Raw genomic sequence first — 22,934 nt, 5'->3', positions numbered from 1 at the left:
CCCATTCCTCTTTTTCTTTTTTAAAGCAAAACACTTTAAACTCTTGAACTTCAGAGACATTATACATTTTCCCAAGAGGTAAAGCCAACCCGAGAGCTCCCAGGCCCCTGACAGGCTTCCCAGCTGCACTCCTCTGCCCTTGCACAGCAGTCTGAGGGGCTGTGCTATAAAACCACTCCAGTGATCCAGGTTAGAAGATGATGCAAGACGACATATCGTCGAACTGCATCCTGACACAGGGTTATCTGCCAGGAACTGAGGTCACTCCCATTGCGAGAAGAGAATACTTTACCATTTATACTGCCTATTATTTTGCTGCTTGTTGAAACATGCTAGAAAGGATAAGGCTACATGAACACACATACACCCAGTGCTTTGTTCTGCTGTCCCAGTACCAGATCCATGCATTACCAGACCACACACAGAACAAACATGATCTAGAGCAAGGACATGGCCTTTCTGTCAAGTCAATTTGTTTATGCTTCCAGAGCAGTTGGAAAGACAAGAGAGACCTGTTCCACTACCCTGCTTACACAGTTAACCAGCCAAAATACCTTCAAGCAAAGTTTTCTGCCACCTTCTACCATGCAGCCACAGCATTGGCTCCAGAACTAGCTCACAAGTGGAATGAAATGCCTATCCTTAAAACTCTTGCTTCAGGTGGCATCTCCCACTGCTTACCAGGAAGGAACTCGGGGGACACGGTTGGGATAGTGGCTGGGTAATCCTTCCGTTGCTGCTCTAGACGCTTCCTTCTCTCCAACTCTTCCTGTTGGGCTGCCTTTGTCACAGCCTCTAGTTGGTCCTCACGCAATAGCTTTCTGAACACACAAGCAAATGGAGAAACAGCCTGGTTACACTCAGTTTTCTTCCAACAAAATCAAACAGCTGTCCAGCTGGCTTAACAGACCGACCAGCTCCAAGTCGTGTGTCAGCTAGTGACTACAAACACCACAGCCAAAAGCTACAGACAGTGCTACAGCTCTTTCAAGACTGCTTCCCAGCTGCAGGCAACGATACTCAAGGATAAGAGTTTGAAAGGAGTAACAAAAGGAGGAAAAAACATGAGTGGGTAAGAATACACTTAAGCTAGGTTGCCAGAGACCAGCAGTATTTCAAAGAGCATTATTTACTGCCATCCAGTTTACAAATAGATAGGGCACAAAGTATGAGGAAAAAAGGCATCAGTTCCCCCACAAAAAGTCGTCATCATGATTTCCATCTGCTTCAGTTTTCAGGAAGCAGGACCTCTCAGGCCTTTCACACCACTGTTCCAAAGGCTGCTCTCAAAGCCACTTTTACCACCAGGTAATTACCATACTTCTGAAAGTCGCTTTCCTCTTTTCAGTTCCACTCTCAGTTTCCAATTTGCAGCCCTGGAAATGAGGGCTCTTTTGCCAGAGAGGAGGTAGAGCCCAAGCAGTGGCAAAATCCAGCTCCCAGTGGGCAGCCACTGCATGCACAGCTCCTCCATCCTATGCAAGTCTCAGGCTTCCAAGCCTACTCTGTGCTCACTGCTTCGGCTTCAAGGAACTCCGCCTGCACCAGCTGAAACACACACCCAAGATCACCGGCACCATACAGGCAGAAGAGCCACTTGTTGCCACAGGAATCCCTGCTCCACTATGACTCCTCTGAACAAAATGTAATGGTGAATTACCAGCTCACAGTCTATCCCACAATGTAAGTGGTAACTCATGCAATCAGTTGCTACTTTGTAAAATTCAGGTGAAATGCATTTCCAGCATTTCATTCACCTGTCACAGTGAGTGTGTTCCAGGACAGAGGTAGGACTGTATTTTAGGCTGTTTACAACACAATCATCAGCAACAAATCACACGTACACATCTGAAACTGGGTATTTACTTAATGATGGTGCTATTTTTTAATTAAATGTCTAAATAAACAGCAGCCAACAGCTGATTTTTGCAATCCATTCCATTATTAGATATTCACTCTTCTGAAATACCAAATGAATCTGCACCCATATGCAGCGCTCCAGACTGAAAACACACTACTGCCACTGTTGAAATCCAAAGGCTTTGGAAAAAAAAGCCATCTGCTTTTCCAAAACTCCCTCTTTACCCAAAGGAGTCCAGAGGAGGGCCACTAAGATGATCAGAGGGCTGGAGCACCTCTGCTATGAAGAAAGGTTGAGGGAACTGGGCTTGTTTGGCTTGGAGAAGAGAAGGCTGCGGTGAGACCTCATTGTGGCCTTCCAGTACTTGAAGGGAGCGGATAAACAGGAAAACAGAAGGGGGAACGGCTGTGTGTGAGGGTGGATGGTGAGAGGACAAGGGGGAATGGTGTTAAACTGAGACAGGGGAGGTTTAGGTTGGGTATTAGGAGGAAGTTTTTCACCCAGAGGGCAGTGAGGCACTGGAACAGGTTGCCCAAGGAGGCTGTGGATGCCCCATCCCTGCAGGCATTCAAGGCCAGGCTGGATGTGGCTCTGGGCAGCCTGGGCTGCTGGTTGGCGACCTGCACACAGCAGGGGGCTAGAACTGGATGAGCATTGTGGTCCTTTTCAACCCAGGCTATTCATGATACAATATGGCAATATACAGGACTCTACTTCTTGTCCTGTTGATGCTCACCTTATGTTTCTCCGCATGTGAGACGGTTTCTGAGCCCTCTTCTTTTTGGCGTCCCCAGAGGCCAGGCTCTTGTGCTGGTTCTGCAAGAGTCGCTCTGCCCGCTCACTCTGCGATGAGGTAGTTGAAGTAGAGCGCTGCCATTCTCCATCCTCTGCGTGCTCAACATGGTCACTGCTGAACACAGCTTCCTGGGGTTGGTCTGCAGAGACAAGGTGGTAACGGCATGAGAACAGCTGTGCCAAGCCATCTCTTGGTTTTTACAAGAGCACCCATCAGGATTTCTGCTGTATGGGAATCCACTCGTGCCAGATTTGGAGTCCTTCCTAACAGTGCCACTCGGAGTGTTAAGAAATCATATGCTGAAGGGTCTGTTTTCCAGTAAAAGCCATGACTATCCTACTCAGCACAGCCCTAAAGTGTCCTTACAAAAAATAGGGTAAGATTGCTTCAGTCCACGCAGAGCTTCCATTTACATGACACCTGTGTAACTATCTTCCAAGCTAAGACACACTGCTATCTGCTTCAAACACTGGGTCATGGCCCATCAGGAAGCCCCATACTTTTATCACCAGACTCCACTCTCATGATTTAAATGCTACCTTCTGGCAAGCTCTTTTGAGAAACCACAAAGTGACAATCCTCTTTCTGTGTTACAGACTATAGACTCCTTTTCCCCTGCCTTCTCCTATTTTCAGGCTTGCTTTAGTGCCTGACTTCAGTCTTAAAGTCCTATGCAAAATGACATTGTCATTTAGCTCTTCAACAGGCTGCCAGCGACAAAGTCTGCAGAGCATAGAATGGAAGTGTTTTCTGTTTGAAAGCTTCCCTTGAAGTAAACTGTTTTTGACAAGCCTTGTAGTAGCTTCTTTGAAGCACCTTGTCCCCTTGTGTCAGAGGAGATACCCCAAACCTCATCTCTCCATCAGCTTTCTTGCTCACAGCATGTGTATGAGCTAATGACTGCATTGCAACAACGCTTGGACAGAACTCTGAAGGAAAGAGGGGAAAAAGACATCAGCAGAAAAAAATGCAGAAGTAACACTGAACCATCAAGCATCATTTTGTAATGCCTTGGTACCTGGAGATACAGAGCACCCCTTCTCACACAGCAGAGAGCTGGAGCCAAGGACGCCTCAGTACAGCACTACAGGCACCTCTTTGGCTTCCAGTGTAACACATCTATTTAAATTAATTTTACCATCTTACCACCTCTTAAAATTGAGGTGACAAGGACCTGACGTGCCTTGGGCCAACTCTGTAGCTTCACTCCAGACATTCCAGCGCTCCTGCCCAGTGCCAGCAACAGCCACAACAGGCCAAAACTAGCATGAGCAGCTCAGCATCCCTGGGAATGGCAGTGCCAGCAAATTGTACGTGTACTAGCTAAGCAGGCAGCCACAGCTTATGTGATGAATGGAAGAAATGTCACATGTGAGCACTAAAGGCAAAGTGGTTTGCTGCTACCATCGCAGTAATTCTGCTGCAGGCAAGGTCAGGGGGTTCTGTGCTGGAAGCAAACCCACATTACCTGCAACTCCTCAGCAAATCTTCCTTCCTCCTGGCCTTCTGGACCTGGACCCAACGTTACATAACTAGATCAAAGGATCAGATGAAATAGGGCAAAGGGAAACATGGAGACTGCACACGTGACCACATTCTCGGGGATGAGTCATTAAAGCAGTGACTATCTGGAGGCAAACACTGCCATGGTTACACTGCTGCCATCTCACCCTGCCCAGGGGATCTTGGTGAGGCAGGAGGAGCACAAAGTCCCACCAGTTGGGCAAGGGAAGCGCTCCGCTTCCTCTTCCAGCTATGCCATAGCTCCTACCTGACAGGCTGCAGCTGCAAGCAGAGGTTGCTCCATTGCTGGTCTGTATTGAGAAGCTGTTCCGTGCTGGGGGTTCCCAAGGGCAGTGGGAGTGACATCACTGCAGCAGTGCATCCAGCTCTGAACCTTGGGGGTTCTTGCAGCTCTGCAGCACCCAGCTGTGCCCTGCTCCTTGCACAGACACCTGCACGTAGCCAGGACTGCGCTGTCACAACCCACAGGCCTGGTCACAGCTCTGGTTCATGCTGCAGGTTGGGGCTGCCGACTTTCCCGGCTCACTGAGCAGCAGCACCCACCACCCCCAGCTGTACACAGAGCAGGGCACACGCCTGGCTCCTCCGCTAGCACCACTGAGAAGTCTGTAAGGAACACAGTCGTGACAGCTCTGTGCATCTGCCCCCTGGGTGGGATGACTGTCAGGGCTGCCCCTGAACACCATGACTCACGATACATAACAGAAGAGATCTGCATTTCCTATTGCACCTAGGCCTGAAGAACTCAGCTCACCAACTCCTTCCTGCGTAATATTCTCAATGTTTATTCTCACAAAACGGCATGGCATACAGCCTACAAAATATTCTCCAGCACCTCAGGTTTTGCAAGGCACTAAACACTGTTATGCAAGGTTCCTAAAGCATTGAGCACCTTGTTTTTTAGGGGAGCGTGAGATTGCTGTAACTGACAAAAGTCTTTCCCTGGCACTGAGGTGTGTGAGAATTAGTGCCAGAGCTTCAGTGAGGCCACGCATCTATACAAATAAATCCCAATGGCTCTGTAAAACAGTCAAAAACTCACAGGAAATGCCATTCAGGATCAGACCTGAGGGTCCCCACCTGAGGCTGCTGCACAGGAAGGTGCAGGAGGCGCCTCAGCTCTCACCACACTGAGGGAGCTGGTTGCTCCTTTGTGCCACACTGATATTAACAGAGCCAGCTAGGTTCAGCTCTCCTGGGATGGCAGTCCTCCGCCAGCACGGCTCCAGGGACAGCAGATTGCTGAAAACAGCCCCTTGTTTATTTTCAAAGTCATTTCACTAGGGATATACGCAGGGTACTAACTAGTAATGTTTTGCTGAGTGCGGGCATTATTCCTGCCCTAAGGATCGAGACATGCATGCATGGCGAGGACAGCAGCTGTTTGCAGAGCAGAGAGCCGTCCGTTTCTGCTGTGGGAGCTCCCTCCTGCCCTGCACAAAGAGCAAAGAGCAGTTATCCTGTTTCCTGCAGTCTGTGGGCAATCAGAGACCAGCTAGTACTGGCTCATACTACTACAGCCAGCACTGAGCTGCCAGAGCAACAGTGGGAGGAGCACCGAGCGATGGCACAAGGAAGCCTAATTGTACAGCTCCAGCTGCAGTCACTGACACACTGAACTACAACAGAGCCAAAGGCTAGAGCAGCGGCTCTGCAAAGCACTGGCACTGACACACTGCAAGATACTGTGAGTCAGTCTGCTGCCCTCCCTGTGCCGGGCACAGAGGGTGTGGAGGCAATGGGGTTCAGCTGCAGCACAGCAATTGTCTTGGAGGTTGGCAGAGGACTGTGGGGGCTTGTCCCGTATTCAGCTGAAGCAGAAGATAAATGAAGTATTTGCAGAATTTTTTTGTGTATGTTACTGGTGCAGCTGTTGTGTGTATGCCATGCAAGGTGGTGTTCCCAAAGCACACCTCATATGGAGGCAGTGCTATAGAACACCCCAGTATACCCAGCTGGAGGCAGGACAGTGATGAAACCCCTGTAAAAGAAGACACAGAGGAAGCCTGGGCCCACTTCCTGAAGCCCTACCTACCAGAAAGCTCACCAGACCCACACAGAACCATGAGCCCTCCAAGGGCTTGGCGCACACCAGAAAGCCCACCCTGCAGCAGGGAAGTGGCTCTCAGGGGGCTGGGGCTCAGCCACCCCCCCAGCTGCTATCAGGGCAGCTAATTAGCAACAAGACTTTGTTCTGCTCGGAAAATAATTGCTCTCAGTCTTCAGCGGCGGCAGGATGCCCCTCCCAGCCACAACCGCTTAACAAAGCGCTAATTATGTAAGTGCTGGCATTATATAAGCCGGCACACCTACCCCCAGGCCCCGTGCAGCACCCACTGACCCCTCGCTCCTCTCCGGCCGAGCAGGGCCAGCACCCAGCACCACTATGGGGTATGTCTGTGCTGGGTGACACCAGGGCTCCCCTTGCCTTACCAAGGCTGAGGATACGGGGAGATGCAGGCTCAGTCCCACCGCCTCACCCTGGCTGCCAGCGCTTGTTGTCCTGCTAAGTCACAGCCACACACTGTAAAACATGAGCACAGCATTCTGCCCAGCCCTGCAGCTGGAAGGTGCTCTCTGGGTTATCCACATCAGCTCCAGCACCTTCAATTCCCATTGCTGACTGAGTTAGGGCTAACCACCCCAGCACTGTCACTGGTGTGTCGCTAACCAGACACGGGCTGTCATGTCGGCACGGCAATCGGTGCTGTTACAAATCCGAGTAGTGCATTTTCCATTTCTGTAAACAAAACGTGTCTGTAAAGTGATGGTGCTGCAGATTCAGGACTCTACGAAACACACAGCCTGCAGGTCAGGGGCTGCCCTGGGCTTGTGGGAAGGGCTCTGGGTAAATCCTGGCAGAGGAAACATGGTAGGAGCTTGACCAGGAGAGCATACAGCAGCCAAACCCACCTCCAGGCTCCTCTTGGAAGGATGGAGCCGCAACGAATGGACAAGTTTAACAGATAAGGCAGCACTGCCCTTCTGTTTTTTTCATCAGTGGCCCTTTGGTGTATCGGTTACCACAAGGTTATGCTGCACAGTAAAACTTTCCCTGCCTGAAGGAACCCACAGGCAGCAGAAGTGAAGGGCAGGAGAAAGGAAGAACCCGAAAGCCAGAGGGAGAGGGAGAGCTGGGAGCGCTGCGAGGCAGGCTGGAACCTTCTGCAGCCAACTCTGGTGACAGACAATATATCTTCTAACCCAGGGATTATGCAAGCAGAACCAGGCCCGCGTACCAGCCGTGGCCGGGTTACATAAAACCCCAGGAGCACTTACACAACGCCAGCAGGGCACAGGTAGCAGCCCCAGCAGGGATGCAGAGCACCAGGGGACGTTTCCATAGCGCTGCAGGAGCACAGGGCACTGCCCCACATCCCTCCTCCACGCACGGCCCAAGACATTTAAGATACTTTTCCCAGGAGAAATCCTCCTACCTACAAACGCCCCCTCCTTTCGAGCCCTCCCTCCCTCTCTCAGCAGAGGGGCAGGGAAACAAAGCCAGGAAATGCACCCAGCACCCAGCGGTGCAGCAGGGCTGGGCTGCATTTGTCCTTTACGCAGGGGATGAGTTACATAAACCTACCGAGCCGCAGCCGGGAAGCGTCTCCAGAGCTGGAAAGTGTTCAGCGAGCTGCGTGTAGGAGGGGCTGGCCCTCCCCGCCCTGGTTAGCCCAGTTAACTAGTAACCCAGGATAGAGCTTTGCCAGCCACATTCCGAAAAAATAACCAAAGGCATCCAAATCACGAGGAACCGGATTTCACCCTCAGACCTCGCTTGTTTTCATAACAGTTCCAAACTCTAAAAAAGAACAGCGGTTGTGTTTTGTTTTGGTTTTTTTTTCCTTTTAAGGTGGATAAACACTCATTTACGTAGAAAAGCTGACTTCCACCCCCCAGCACACACACAGATTCAGAAAACAGATGCAGATGGGGGCTAGCGTGTTCCCAGCACAGTGGGTCCGGCCGGCTGCTGCCATTCCTCTTCTTAGGCACAAATTTCAGGGACTAAGAAAAGAGGACGAGCGAGGGAGCAGGCACTCTGCATTATGCAATGATTACATAAGCAGTAGTTTACACTAGGTAGCTGGCAGTTGTGGCGTTAGCTTTCTGCCAGGGTACCCTCAGTGCAAGGGGAAACAATGCAGAGGGGATTACTGCTGCCACACGCTGCCAAGGCCACCAAACCAGCAAACAGTGAGCACCAGCTCACTCTCTGAACTTCCATCTCTTCCCTGAGCCCTCATTCAGCACCTGGTCAAAGCGAGGCGGGGAGAGGCATCTGCTGCTCCTAACTCAAAGGAGCCGCGTGGGAAATAATGCCAGCACAAAGCGTCATCCCTTGGTACCTGTGTGCTTCTCTTCCTCCCCTGAAATGCGTTTTCATGCTTTAAAAGCAAAAGTGGTGCTTTTGGTTTGTTTGGTTTTTTCTTCAAACTGTAAGAGAACTTCAGCTGCATTGCCCCTTTCTGCTCCGCTTCCTCAAGTAGTTTTGGAGCAATTTTTACAGGCTTTGTTTAATGAGGGAGGCATCGCTTGGGAGAAAAATGCAAATTGTTGAGTTTGAGCCTGTGTGCCACCGCATTCCTCTGGCACCTCTCCCACCCAGCGCAGCCAGAGCAGTGACTGAGTGCTGGAGAAAGCTAATAAGAGCAGGATGAAACAGCATCACTGGAAGAACGAGCTGTTTCTGGCTCTTCCTTTCAGAATGCCAGCACTGCTTTGTGTGCTGCTACAGCAGTCTGACCAAGAGCTGCCAAGTTGTTTGGGGCACTCACACAGCGTCACAAGGACACCCCTGCCCAAAGCAGGCCAAAGCTCATTACAGGCTGAAGACAGCAAGCACCAGTCCTTGCCCTGGGGCTGCTCACGTTACTGCTACCCCACTGGTCAGAAGGGAGGATGTGGGTCTGTGTGGAGGGGATAGGGCTCTTCTGAAGCAAGAGCCATCAGCTCGTGCACAGCCATCCCCCATCAGTTACAGCACTCCCTCAGAGGCACTTTCCCATTGGCAGCACGCTGTGACGCACCTCACCCCAGGCACTCTAACTTGACAAGCACAATGCTGCACAACGAAGGCTCAGCTCACCTGCACTACTGCTCTCTTATGTCTCCAAAATCTCTCTCCACCCCCCAAAAAATTTGAAGGGCCTCTAACCTTCTGTTCTCCCCTGTTCATATGACCTACAGTCTCACTTCCAAAAGCATCCTCCCCTCCCACCCCCTTCGTCTCTTTATATACCTATTATCCAGACTGAGTTACATAAGCCACTTGTCTCACCCAGATTCTTCATTTATCCAAACTTACTTTGCAGCGTGATTCCTTTCTCCTCTCACCTGGCACTCCCCCACAACTGGCCTCCTTGCTCTGCCACCACTACCAGAGAGATGAGAAAGCAGAAAAGATGCATTCTTTGCTAGAATCCACACCTCTCCACTAATGGACAACAAACACTGCATGGTTTATTTCCATCAAAACTCCTCTTGAAGACCAGTGTCCCAAACTTGTACAACAAATGGGGCTGGAACCAGCATCTCCCCGGGAGTGAGGTGGCTTCTGCAAGGACCTGACCTCACAGTAACACGTTTCATTACATGTTTAGAAAGTTCTTCAAATCCAAAGTTTTTTCTTTCGACACACAGCAACCACCCCAAGGGGCAGCTATCCTCAAAGTGTGTACTGGTGTGAGGGTCTCACCACTGCGTTCCAATGGGTGGAGGGAAGAAAAAGGAGCCAAGCAGCCCTTAAGCCCACTGGCACCAAGGAGGCGATAGGGGTGGGCAGCCCTGCTCTGTCCAGCAAGGCACCAGGCACTTTATGGGGGTGAGATGCTGGGGAAAGCATGCACGGATCTGAGGGGGTGGGGGAGATACGCTGATACAAAACAATACTGATGATCAACAACTGCCTCCTCTCTCACTAAGTACTACTTTTGCAGTGCTGTGATACAACAGCAGAAACAAGAACAGACTCAGCATGTCACATCACCTCGGTCTTCAGAATTATAAGCACAAGGAAAGTTTCCTTCTCGTATCCCCTCCGGCAAAGCAACAAGCACCGCAAGACTCTGAAAATTCAACTATGTCTACCGCTGCCTGAGAGTTAGGAAACTGCTGCTCCCAGCACACAGAGAGGGTGTTCTGCAGGAAAGCAGGAGGGCAAGGAAAGCAGAAGGAAACCAAACCCCTGGGTCCTACCTGGGAACTGCTGCGACTCATCCAGGAGCAACATGCTGCCCGGCGCGCTGACTGCTGCCCGCAGCTATTCTGGGCTCAGGGTCTTCTGTATGAAAGTTTCCAGGCACTCCCAACAACTCCTTATCTCTGCCTGCAGCCCCAGATCCGCTCTCACTGGCTGCTCGGCTGGCAAGTGGGAAATGCCTCCTGATAAAGCAGTCCAGGGTACAGGCGGGGAAACCTGTACTTAAGGTTTCTGAAAATAACTTTGGTAAATAGCTCCCGGTGCACGAACCCACCGAGCCGGGACTCAGCATGCAGACATCCTCCCTGAACTCAGCCGAGGCGGAGCGGGGTCACTGTTATATAACTGGTTAAATACGCCTCGTGTTCAGCCTAAATAAAACCTGTCACCGTCTCCTCCCCGGCTGAGCGTCAGGCAACACAGCCCTGCCCGGGGGAGCTGCTGCTGCACTGGGCACCGCTGCCCACCTGGCTGCAGGATGTGCCTGGGAAAAGAGGGCTGGAGGGCTGGAGGGCGCAGGGAGGCACGCTGGGTGAGCGCAGGGACGGCTCGCTCCTCTCCTCCGCCTGGTGCTGCGGGGCTGCGCGCTGCTGGGATCGGGGTCCCATTCACACAGCCCAGGATCCGGTTCAACTAGTGGCAGGGATGGAGCCTGGGAATAAAATGAAAATCCTTACATAACCGTAGGGCTCTGGCGGGGCCCCGCACAAGGGGAATCCCAACAGACAACAGGACGGTCTGGGCAGGGGCCGGAGGGATGGATGGCTGCTGCACTTCCCTGCTGCACAGCACCAAGGGGGGGGCTGGGGTGCAGCAGTGCACAGCCCTCTGGCTCTGACAATCTCTGTATCTGCGGCACGGTGAACTGCTTGCACTGTGCCTGCTGGCTTCCAAGAAACCGGCACAATCAAACCCGAGCAGTTCCAACCCGTTTGCTCAACAACTGGGAAAAGAGCATCCCATTGGTCTCACTGAACCAGTAATGCCTACAGCACTGCCTGCCTGCACAACGCTCGCAGGGCAGCGAAAGGGCTAGGAAAGAAAGTTCCAAGTTTATAAGGAAATGATCAAGCTGAATTTGCAGGGCACATTTAGCTCTGAGCGTGCCGTGCCTTCCTCCCTACCACCCATCTGCACTGCGCTGTGGCCAAAACCCAAAGATCCGTAGGTCCTGCCCAGTCCTCCTCAGAGCTACTGACTTCTTCGTGTGTCCCTCCACAAACAGAGCCACAGACGGGAGCAAATTCAACCTGGGGATGATGGACGTGTGATGAAGGCAGCTTGCTCTCAAAGCCAGCTCTTTGCTTGGGACAACCAGCAGGCAAACTCCTGTTCGGGCTACAGGTGTGCAAGCAGCCATGGCACAGCACAGGCACCCCTTGTTATGAGTCTCACTGTTGATGAAACCATCTTTTGTGAGAGCCACCACTCAGGGTGGTGGAGCACAGAGAATGCTTGCTACCAGCAAAATATCCGCACTGCTTCAGAGTATGTCATTAAAAAAAAACCAACATGCCATTTTCATAACTAGAGCTGGCTACATTTTACCAAAGAAAAAGATTATGAAGTTAGTTAAAAGAGAGAAAAAAGTAGCTAAAAGGAGGCTTATTACCCAGATAGGCTTCCCTCTTTGTCACCAGTTCAAGCACTTTGGCACAAAGGAACACACCGTGTTTGGCAAAGGGCAGAGGAGGGACCGATCAACTGGGAAAAGCACATGACACTGCAGGGCTGGAAGGGGGAAGCAAGCACAAGCTCTGCATCTGCCCAGTGGATTTCTGAAACCAGGAAGCGAGACTTAAAGGCAACTGTTTGTGTAAATACAGCTGGCTGCTTTCCAGGGCACGTCTGTTACACTCACAAAGCACAGTGGAAACGAAAGCTCAGCGTATCATGGAAAACGTGACCTGCACCTGTCCTTTACCACAAAGGAATAAAAAGGGAATTTCCTTCTTTACCTTACCGTGCAAGATGGAAAGGAACTTATCAACACATAGCAGCCCTACTGGTGAGGCCATCGCTGTGGGAAGCACGCATTCCTGCAGCCCCGATCCTGCAGCCTACACTGCCAGCAGCAGCCAGGTCACAGAGCAGCATCCTCCCTGTCGGTCACCTTACTGTTAAGTCCATTTACTGAACAGCTTTCTATGAGGCTAGCCTTGCCACGGAGAAGAATAATCTCCCTCTCATCACCCAAAGTTGAATCACTTGCTCCTTAGCAAACCAGAGAATCGTTACAGCTAGAAAAGATCTGCAGATCTTTTTCCTAGTCCAGCCATCAGCCCATCACCACCAGTTCCCACTATGTGTTGCAATATAAAAAATAAAACGCTGAATGTATTGAGGTCACTGTGGAAAACTCATCAATACAATGAGTTTTGGAGTGAGCTGCACGGTGCGAAATCCAATCTGTACTGTCACACTGTACTTATATTCATACAAATCTTGGTTTATTGTCCTTGCTACCTAAGGTCATTCTTCACAAGAAACTCGAAAATCCCTAAATCGTGAGGGGCAGCTTGGGTTTGTACATGATGCAACAAAAATCTATAAGGTTTGCTCCAAAATTAATGCCTCTGATTTTATTCTGTTTGCCCACAGTGTCAGAGGCGGATGTTGGTGGGGTGGCAATATGGTTACACCTTCCCACCCTGTTCCATGACATGCTGCCGTACAAGAGATGGCAGCAGAGGGGCAGTCTGAGAAAACGGCGTCTGACGTGGAAACGTGTACGAAGCAAAGGTGGGTCACTGAGTTCCTCTGCGCAGAAAATATGGCACCCACTGACATTCACTGATACTTGCTGAGTGTTTGTGGAGATCAAACGGTGGACATGAGCACAACGAGGCAGTGGGTGGGCAGTTTCAGCAGTGGCAACGGCCAGACTGCGTCACCTGCACTGGTGCAGACTGTTCTGAGTGTGGTGTGCAGGCTTTCATTCATCACCACCCAAAACACAGAGACAGAGATGACAACTGTGTTGAAAAATAATCTACTGTAGCTGAGAGTTGGCTCTATCAAACAGCATTACTGTGCTCATTGCATCCGTTGCAGTTTCTAGGGAAATAAATAGGAGGCATTACTTCAGGAGCAACCTACACAACCATCAGTGACATGAAGTGATGAAGCTGTGCATTCCACAGACGCTTTTCAGAGGATCGCTGTGACAAACACGCACTGCTTCAGGCCCGAGTCCCAGGGATTCAGACTGTCTACCCGAACTGCAGCAAAGCAGCTATGAGAAGCGTACCATCTAATGACTCAAGGGATGCATATCACAGACTGATCATCCTGCCAAAGCCTGTGATTCACGTGCTTTTCACTGCCCACTGGGATACAATCCCAGCATTCGTCTTCCACTTACCCTCAACAAACTGATTCACATCTCTTCCTACGTTGCTGCTGCTGCAGATGGCACTGTGCACTGGAACAAGGGGATTTTGTACACCTTCATTTCACTTCCACTTAAGCCCAACGTTAACATGAATCCCAACCAAAAGTACACAGTGTCACTTCAAAACTACTTTCAACAGTGTATTTTACATGCACAAAGGTTACCTTACAGCTGTTTTAACTGCAAAATTTGTTTTTACAGAGACCGGCAGTTTTTTCACCTAACCCCAAAAGATTTTACCTTGCAGCTTTCTGCCACATCATTCCTGTTTGCTTATTTGTAAATGACAGTTAAAGCCCTGGTACTCCTAACTCAGAGGTTTTTCTCCGCTCACTGGCTGAACTGCAAGCTGAAGAAAACATAAGACATTCTCAACATCTGTAGCACAAACTGCTGAGTACTGCACCAAAAAACTGAGTTGAATGAGGATGCACGCTGGTGGAAGCTCACTGCTGCAGGTTCCTACAAAGCCTAGAGCAACCAAACAAAATCGAGCTAATAACTGCAACGTGATGCTTTGTTTCAATATCCAAAGAACAGATGTCAGTTAATTAAAACAGTTCCTTCTCCTTCCAAATCTGCTGCCACTTCTTGGCCAACAACAGTGTTTAAGCAACAGACAGCTACACAAGTTTTATTGAGCCAGTCATTAAAAGCAGTACCACGCCAGACAAATTAAAAGAAAAAAAGAAAGTAAGTCCTTGCATAGTTTAAACTCCAACACAGAACAAACAGAGAAGTGTTTCTCCCTGCCTGCTACATCTGAAAATAAAGGGAGTGTTGCATAAAACGCAAGGCAGGGGATTTTCAGTGTGGCTTTACCATGCGACCTTGGCAAAGCGACTCTGCCATTCCTTCCTTGTTTGAGAGGGAAAATACTGCAGTACAAATTTGCTAATTAGCTTCCTTGTGATTCTACCGTGCTTTCAGAAGTTGCAGGAGGAGCACGGCACCTCTCAGCAATGACTACATGCGGTACAAACTTGACCACTGAAAACAACATGGGGAAAAGGTACAAAGACTGACCATGTGCTGCCCCTCTGAGATCCTCTGCCTCCCAAATGAGACACATTGTGGCCAATGAGACACAAACCTCCAATCCTGCCAAGCCTATCAGAAAAGCAGGAAGCAGCAGGACCCTCCTGCTCCACCAGGAAGCCTTGCAGTCACTCTGTGCTCAGTAATACCTGCTTGCTCACCCTCACCCCGCGCCCAGGTGCTGCTGCCATGTTTGTGTGGCTTTAAGAGCACTCAGCACACGGTGAGCGGTTAAAAAAACCCCACAGACGCAGCGCAGAGCCACGGACGTGGGCACGGCAGCATTTCTATTTTGTGCTCCTGCATACGCAATAGCTCGAAGGGAAGGAGAACGGAAAGTGGGGGGGAGCACACGCTGAGTCCTAACAGCATCATCTGACGGGATCAGGCAGCGGCACGCAGCCGGCGGGTCAGGAGGATGCAGGGCTCTGGCGTCATCGCCTCCTTTGAAAGCAGCGAAGTCATTCCGGAGGGTTATGCAACGTTCTGACGTCACCGGACTCGGTGCCACCCTCTCCAAAAGGCAGCTGCTGTCAGAGAGCCTGCAAGGGGGCCAGGAGACACGGGCACCTTCCACCTGAGCTTCTCCTGCTGGGGGCGAGCAGAGGAGACGGGGCAGAGGCAGCAGCTGGCACAAAGCTCTGTGCTGAGCGCACAGCGTCCTTTCTCCTGGCTGAGAGCTCACAGGGCTGAGAGACAGGCAGCAATGGGGAACCCTGCTCCCAGTGAAGCAAAGCTCCCAGGGAAGCCAGTGGAACTTTGCCTTCCTGGGACAGGAAACCTTCCCTGCGGTTTCAGTGTAACCTCTCTGCATTACTCAATAGCTGGGATTGCTAAAACTGCAAATGGCAGCATCCAGCCCCTTTTCACCTTTGATATCAATTAAATCTTTTGTATTTTATTCAGCTGGATTGTGGAAGCATAGAGGACAGTCAGCTCCTAACTTTCTGGCTCTTAGGAAATTAACCTAACTCTCAAATGTAAGGCTTGCAGAGGCAGAGAGTGCACGCTTAGCGGACAGAAAGCAACCTCAGAGGTGCTCCTGCCCCTTTCAGGGAGTGAGAAAGTATTAGAGAAAAGCTTAGTTTTAGTTACAGCAAGTCACCGGAGAAACGTGTGGAGCTCCTGCAGCTGCCGTGGGGCTGCGCCATGGGCTAACACCCTTATGATGAAACGTTCCAATGTTCTCAGCCATAACCACTGATAAGGTAATGCAGCTCCTGATAGCAATTCCATAAGGTTCAGAACCACACCAGTATGCAGGATATAAGTTCACAAGTCGATTCCTTTGGCAATTAGTTCTGTATCTCTCTGGAATCACACACACTTCCCCTATGCGTCCAACCACGAGTGCAGCACACAGCCTACAAGAACTCACTGTCAGCACTAAAATCTCCCCGGTTGTTTAAAAACAAAGCGCACGCAGACATCCAGGTTTGGTTTCTCAGATCAGGGCCAAGCAATGTTACCGTTGAGGTTTGGTTCCCCAAAACAGAAACTTCCAGCTTCCTCACAAACAGCTGTGGGCAGATTCCAGAGGGAGCTGCATCCAGTCAGGGGTAACCAAAACGAAGGAATCGAGACAGGAAAGTCCAGCAAGAAGGAAACAAATGAATGACGTCAGCCACCACTGCCCTCAGCACCCAACTGGGCATTTGCCAATTAGACTGCAGGATCCATACCTGGGGGGACCCATCGTTGGCATACTGCACCAGTGTTTAAAATTCAATTCCTGAAGGTAATTTTCCAGATCACAGAACGACTTGGGCTGGAAGGGAACCAGCGTTTCCCAGCAGAACATGCTGTGCAGTCAAGGCAAAAAGAATTCAGGTTGCTGGGACTTGTCTCCATTTGCTCCTATAAAAATACCATCAGATTCATGCAAAATTGCAGGTGTGTTACCTTCTAGTTGGAGCTCCTTTTCTTTTTTTTCCCACCTGCAGTGTAATTGTACACACACCACCTGCACACGCCACCACTATGAGCACCAAAGGGCCACAAAGGAACATCATGCTCAACAAAATCCATTTTTGCTGTAATTTTATGCAGATATTTTTACTCCTCAACCACCAAGCAGAAATTCCAAGCACGGCAGCACTCTTTTAACCAGAAAGGCATTCCTTTTGCAGGAGCCCAAGGAAAGCAAAGACCTTTACAAACCTGCCTCCTCAGTGGCTGTCTCTCAAGTGAAGTACTCCTGCTTTGGCATCTTGGGAGACCCAAAACTATGACTGTCAGGTGGCACACCCAAGTTCAAACAGAAAGCAGACAAACAGAAAGCATTCTGGAGCACGCTCCACAAATAAGAGGTGACTCTATCTGAAGCCATGACATTATTAAATGTGACAGGCAGAGCTGAGTGGTTTTAAGGGCTTAGAATGAGGAAGAGGGGGTCTTTCTTTCCCCTCCACCAACCTTTCAGTGGGTCCAGTCCCTCTGGTCCCCTCTCAAGAGGAGACACCAGTGCCATCACCCTCCAGAGAGGCTGGATGCGCTCTGTACCAGCACCAACTGTGCCTCTCCTTCATTGCCCTCTTCACGTCCCTAGGCAGGGCAGTACATTCTGCACCAGCTCTTCAGCAAGGAAGGCAGAGGTGATCCCTCTGAGAGGGGAAGGAGCGCAGACTGCCTCCACCTCCTCCTGCCCTCTGTTGGTCAAATGTAGGTGCGACAGAGGCAGCGCTCCCCAGGCCTGGGGAAAGGAAGAGGGCATGGCACAGGATGACAGGCACAGCAGGCAACGCAGGGCAGGACACGAAGCTAAGGGTGTGAATATTGTAACATCCCAGTCGGAGCATCTAGTGTGCTATTATTTGGTGCTGCCTGGTCTGGTGTATCTGTATATTAAGAACTGCAGTAATAGGATGACACTGGAAAGCTGTCTATTGCTGTACTCCAGGAGCACTGATTTCAATCCCCATCTGCTGCACCACACACCTGCAACGTGAACACAACCAGAGCTGCCAGAACAGCATTCAAATGCCTGCACTTAAGGCACCTTTCAGACACCTGAAACAATCAGCTCTTAACAATTTTTCCTTTGAATTATCATTAAAAAAGTGTTTAACCCACATTTTCTGAGGCAAGAACACAACCAACTTGCCAAACTATTAATAGCAGAACAACAGCAATATGTATGAGTAAGAGATAATGATTTCCAGAATAATTAGAAGATATTCAGAAAGAGTGAACAGCAGAGCATTATAGCAAGAGTAATTCAAACCTTCATGCAGTCACTATTTTGCAAGACAACTGTAAAATTATTAGTTTTATAATTGTTGCATCGCTACTATTTAAAACAAGAATCATTTTCAGTTTGGGGAAAACATGCAGCCTGGTGCCCTTTTGAGGAAATAACAGGGAAAAACTATTAATCTGTTGAATCTTTCACTGCTTGAAATGTGCAAGAGCCACCCCACAGGGGAAGGATTCCCCCAGGATCCCTTATGGGACGTCTACAGGACGACCACAACACCAGGAGGGAGAACAGCCCTGCTGGGAACGGGGAGAACAAAGCTTTAACAGAAACTATTAAAACCAAGACTTTATCAAGTTTCATGGTATAAACATCAGACTTCTTCCTTCCTCCTTACACGTAACTGCTCCAGGAGGATTTGCATGAACGGGGGTCAGCTACACAACAAGGACTACAGACAGATAACATGAAACAGTCACAGAATCACTTAGGCTGTGAAAGACCTTCGAGATCCCCAAGTCCAATCACCAACCCAACCTACCAAGGCCCATCCCTAAACCACGCTCCTTAGTACCACATCCACAAAGCGACCCTCTTAAATTTGAAGTTAGCTATGCTTCCCAGTCCAGATAACAGCACCCTAACATTCTGTCAGGCAAAATTAAAGCTGAAAAAATCCAAAATCTCAGAGGCAGCCTAGCTTTGCTCAGACTGCGTTCGGTAGTTTTCTCCTTTGCCTAATAAATAAATGCAACACCACTCTGCATTATCAGCATGCAAACTCCTCCTACTCCTCATTATTTCCATTGTTCTGTCAGTCACTGAAGGAACATAAAATACAAGCATGGTGTACAGTGTTCTGGTGGACATTGAACAGAGCCACTCCTCTGCTAGTAGAAGTTCTTCTAAAATGTCACAGCTCCTCAGGCTCTGCTGGGTGCATGCTCCTGTGAATGAAGTGACAAGGTCACTGCCAGCCTCTGAGCCATCTGCAGCCCTGCAATCACCTCGCTTCTCACCACAATTAACGCTTCCACTGCTGATTTCTCATGAGGAAGTCACCATGCGACAAAAAACAGGAATAAAACTCATTCATATGAACCTTATCTCAACATTTTAAATCACAAGAGCATCTTCAAGTGCCAAGAAGGAATAAAAGGACTCAAGGACAAAGTACTTAAAAACCAGTAATATTTTTGGAACTGGGACAAGACAGTAGTGCCTGTATTTAACATATTCTATGCTAAGAAAAAGAGGCCTATGCTCAGTAGTACATTTAAAAACCTGTACACTCTGAATTTAAATCACAACTGAAATAACTGAAGATTGATCATCAAGAGTATAATGGCACGTCAACAGGGCTGGGACATGGTTTAATGACAAGGAGTTGGTGGCAAAGACAGCACATGGAATTCCCACCTGCCACGCACTGCTGTGTGCCCTGCCACCAAACGCTGCTGAGATCAGGTCATGAACCAAAACCTTGCTTAAAAGATACTTTCCAGAGCAGAGGTCCACAAACAGCTATACTGGTCCTAAGTGAAGATGAGACTGGGGCCACTACAACTACGTGAGCACAGAAGGTGACGACTTTGTCAGCGTTGCCATTCTTCATGTAGTGAAGAAACGCTGCAGCTGTCAGAAAAGAACAGTTCCCTGTTGATGAAGATGGGATAATTGCCAACAACATTCATTCAACTGTTTACTTGTGGGCAAAAAGCAGTGATGTAAATATATTTAATTCTTCTAGATCCTTTTAATAACACATGGAATTACACAGAATTGTAGGGTTGGAAGGGACCTCCAGAGATCATCGAGTCCAACCCCCATCATCATCATACCCCATATATCAGTAAACCCCATACATCGTCAACCCCATACATCAGTAAACTGATGTATCCATATCTTTAGATAATTGCTTTCCTAGAACACACAGCCATTTAAAAAATTCCAACCTCCTTACAGGCTATGCTTGTAGTTCATAAGGAGATTCTCTGCGCCAGAAGACCAACTTTTTACCTGCATCAAATCCCATTTAAACTAACCACCCAGATATGCAGGTCCCCCTACCAATCCCCAGACTATCCATAATCTGTCCCTTGCACTACCTACCAAGACGTCGCTCACCAAACTTAGCAACACCAGCTTTGTGTAACAGAAGTATGCATAGATTCACTGCCCATCCACTTACCACTCTCATCAAGTAGGTCCTCCTCATCATCCCCATCATTGTCCTCCTCCATCGCCTCCTCATCTTCCTCCTCCTCCTCTTCCATATCCTCCTGCTCCAAGTCCGGGTCCAGGTCCGGATCACTCCCTGAGATTGACTCGTCTGACATGACTCCCAGCGGTGCTCCTTGTGCATTACCTGCTCATGTTCCACCGTGAGGCAGCCCTGTGACAACAGGAAACAAAGAGGTACGTTAGGAGCCCCAAAAAACCCAACCTCTGAGCACCACAGCTCCAAATGTTAGCACTGCTACCAATGGAAAAGCCTGGGTGTCCTAGTAATCTTTTAGATAATTACATCAGACTGCACAAAAACCTGCATGGAAGGCAGATGCCACAGGCAATGTACCACGGTGCAGGCCCAGCCTTCTAGAATCAATACCGACTAATCATTCAGAAAGCATCTCTTTCTTGGTATCTTTGACATGTGCACAGCAGGAGGGTTCTGGTATTTATGTCTGATTATACAAAGATGCAAAAATAAATACGTTATGTGAACAATTTCAGAATGCTGCAGTCCAGACAAGAGACAGACAAGCCCAAGAAAAAAAGGACTGGACTCAGAATTCCCCACTGCTGTGCTACGTTGATCCCCGACCACTGCAACCATCACTGCAGGATGCAGGTGGCAACCACCTCGTGTCCCAGCCATACCCACTGCTCCCCACAGCCTGCAGCCACCTCTCAGAGGAGGGACAGCATTACCTTAATGACAGCACAGGCAGAAAACAACCAGGGTCCCCATTTGTAAAGGCTGCATGCTCCTCTGTAAAGGGGGGCAAGAAGAAAAGCAATCATAAAGGAGGGATGGATTAGTGGGAATTGCAGATTCACAAGTTTATCCAGATCACACACTGCTGCTTCTGGACAGTGATGCCTATCTAGGTACTCCTCCATGCACGAAGAATTACCATGGATGAATGAGAAGAAATACACTCTTCAAAGGAAAATAAAGAAAGCATCACAAGGAATGTAAAGCAAAGGATGCTGGAAGTCTGAAGGTTAAAGACAACTCAAGGCTCCCGAAGCAAGGCTGCAAATTTGACACATATGCTGAATTATTCCAGCTGAAGTCATCAGTTTCTGCTTTGCCTCTCTTAGCTTCTCAATAACACTGAAAAGCATGGGTGAGAAAGAAGAAAACAAACACAAGGGAAGAGCAGGCTTTGGGGGCATTCACACTGAAATAGGGAGTGTTTCACTACGAGGTCCTGGTAGCACTCCACCACCAGGCAGACAGCTGAAGTCCTCACTCTTACACACGTGGTACAAAACAAGCACTGCAGACATGAAGCAATCAGAAGTTTCCTAAATTCGATGCATGTTTCAAAACAGTAGCTGAGCTTTGCTTTTCAAAAGCTTTGGTGTCTCCTCGCAGCCGATACAGAGCCCTGAGGAAAACAAACATTTTGCCCTTAGAAACAGCCGGGTTGTACTCAAACCTGCCATTCCAAGGCTGCATGCATTCCTGTGCCATTCAGGAGATGAGCTGTATTGGTGCCTTTCTGCTACCTGGGATTTCAAGGGAATTACCCATTGCCACGACGCCCACAGCATATCACGTGTGAACACATCCTCTGCCTTATCCAGGGAGGAGAAAAGATCTGTGGTGTCTATCCCCCTCCAGGAAGCCAAGGCGTCCAATCAGCTGAACATCAAATTAGGATTCAGACAGCCTCTCTCATCCACCATATCCCATCTCTCGGCAGAGATATAAACAGTGTAGCAGCTTTTGGGCTTTGCTTCTGAAGGTAGAACACTTTGGGTGTGAGTGCCATGTGGTCACAGTGAGCGAGGCCTGGCTACAGCCTAGGAAGCTTCACAGGCTGACGAGTTCAGACACACTCCTGTCCTCTCGGTGTTTCTCCCTCTCTGCACAGCAATAGAAGCACCATTTCTTCTGTCTGAAGTTGAGAGGAAGGTTTAACGCTAATACCGCTGAGGTGCTGAGGAGTAAAGAGGATTCCATCACCTCCCCAACCTCCAGCCACCTCCAGTATCTGGGACTCATCAAGATTTGTCCCTCAAAGCCTGTTTTGCAACCAAGACACCAGTGGGCACCGCGGTGACTGGCCACAGAATGGAGCACAGCAGCAGATCGCAGAGGGATCTGCACGGGCAGTTTAATGAAAACAGGTATTTCAACATCAGCATTGCATAAAGCCCTCTGCCTTCCACTGCACCACAGATTTCATGGTATTAACCATTTCCCCTCCCCTCCCCCCTTTTTTGTTTTTGTTTTTCTTTTATTGTTTGTGGCCATAAGATTCCTCTTACACACGCAGAGCACATTAGCACTTCAAACTGAGAGCAGCCCTAGGCTCTTTGGGGTGGGGAATCATCTTTCTGCTGGGTTCCCTGCTAGCAAAGTTTGAATCACAGAATGGCCTGGGTTGCAAAGGAGCACAGCGCTCATCCAGTCCCAACCCCCTGCTGTGTGCAGGTCGCCAACCAGCAGCCCAGGCTGCCCAGAGCCACATCCAGCCTGGCCTTCAATGCCTGCAGGGATGGGGCATCCACAGCCTCCTTGGCAACCTGTGCCAGTGCCTCACTGCCCTCTGGGTGAAAAGTTTGGGTACTTCCTAGGCAGCCCTCAGCCAAAGATAAAGCACCCAGATGTGGATTTGTAACAGCGTGATTTTAACGTATTGTATAAGATTTAAAACCTTTTAACAGTTTGCAAGTAACACCTCA

General features: G+C 49.4%; 1 protein-coding gene across 6 annotated transcripts in view; it reads right to left on the bottom strand.

Moving 5' to 3' along the window:
• RAD54L2 (RAD54 like 2) overlaps positions 1-22,934 on the bottom strand; it is a 56,704-nt gene that overhangs the window by 18,063 nt on the left and 15,707 nt on the right. For 2 of the 6 annotated variants that reach the window (XM_048958050.1, XM_048958051.1), the window contains exons 2-5: positions 20,946-21,006; positions 20,203-20,406; positions 2,598-2,796; positions 682-821 (exon numbers count right to left, since the gene is read on the bottom strand). In XM_048958050.1, coding sequence (XP_048814007.1) covers positions 682-821; positions 2,598-2,796; positions 20,203-20,350 — 487 coding nt within the window. In that variant the 5' untranslated portion in view covers positions 20,351-20,406; positions 20,946-21,006. Of the gene's footprint in view, positions 1-681; positions 822-2,597; positions 2,797-7,767; positions 7,859-10,379; positions 11,016-20,202; positions 20,407-20,945; positions 21,007-22,934 lie in introns of those variants that run through there. The other 4 variants (XM_048958054.1, XM_048958049.1, XM_048958052.1 and 1 more) reach the window with 3 other exon arrangements.

Source organism: Lagopus muta, chromosome 11 (genome assembly GCF_023343835.1).
Source record: "Lagopus muta isolate bLagMut1 chromosome 11, bLagMut1 primary, whole genome shotgun sequence".
NCBI classification, from domain to species: Eukaryota; Metazoa; Chordata; class Aves; order Galliformes; family Phasianidae; genus Lagopus; species Lagopus muta.
This window is presented reverse-complemented; position numbering and strand designations above follow the sequence as displayed.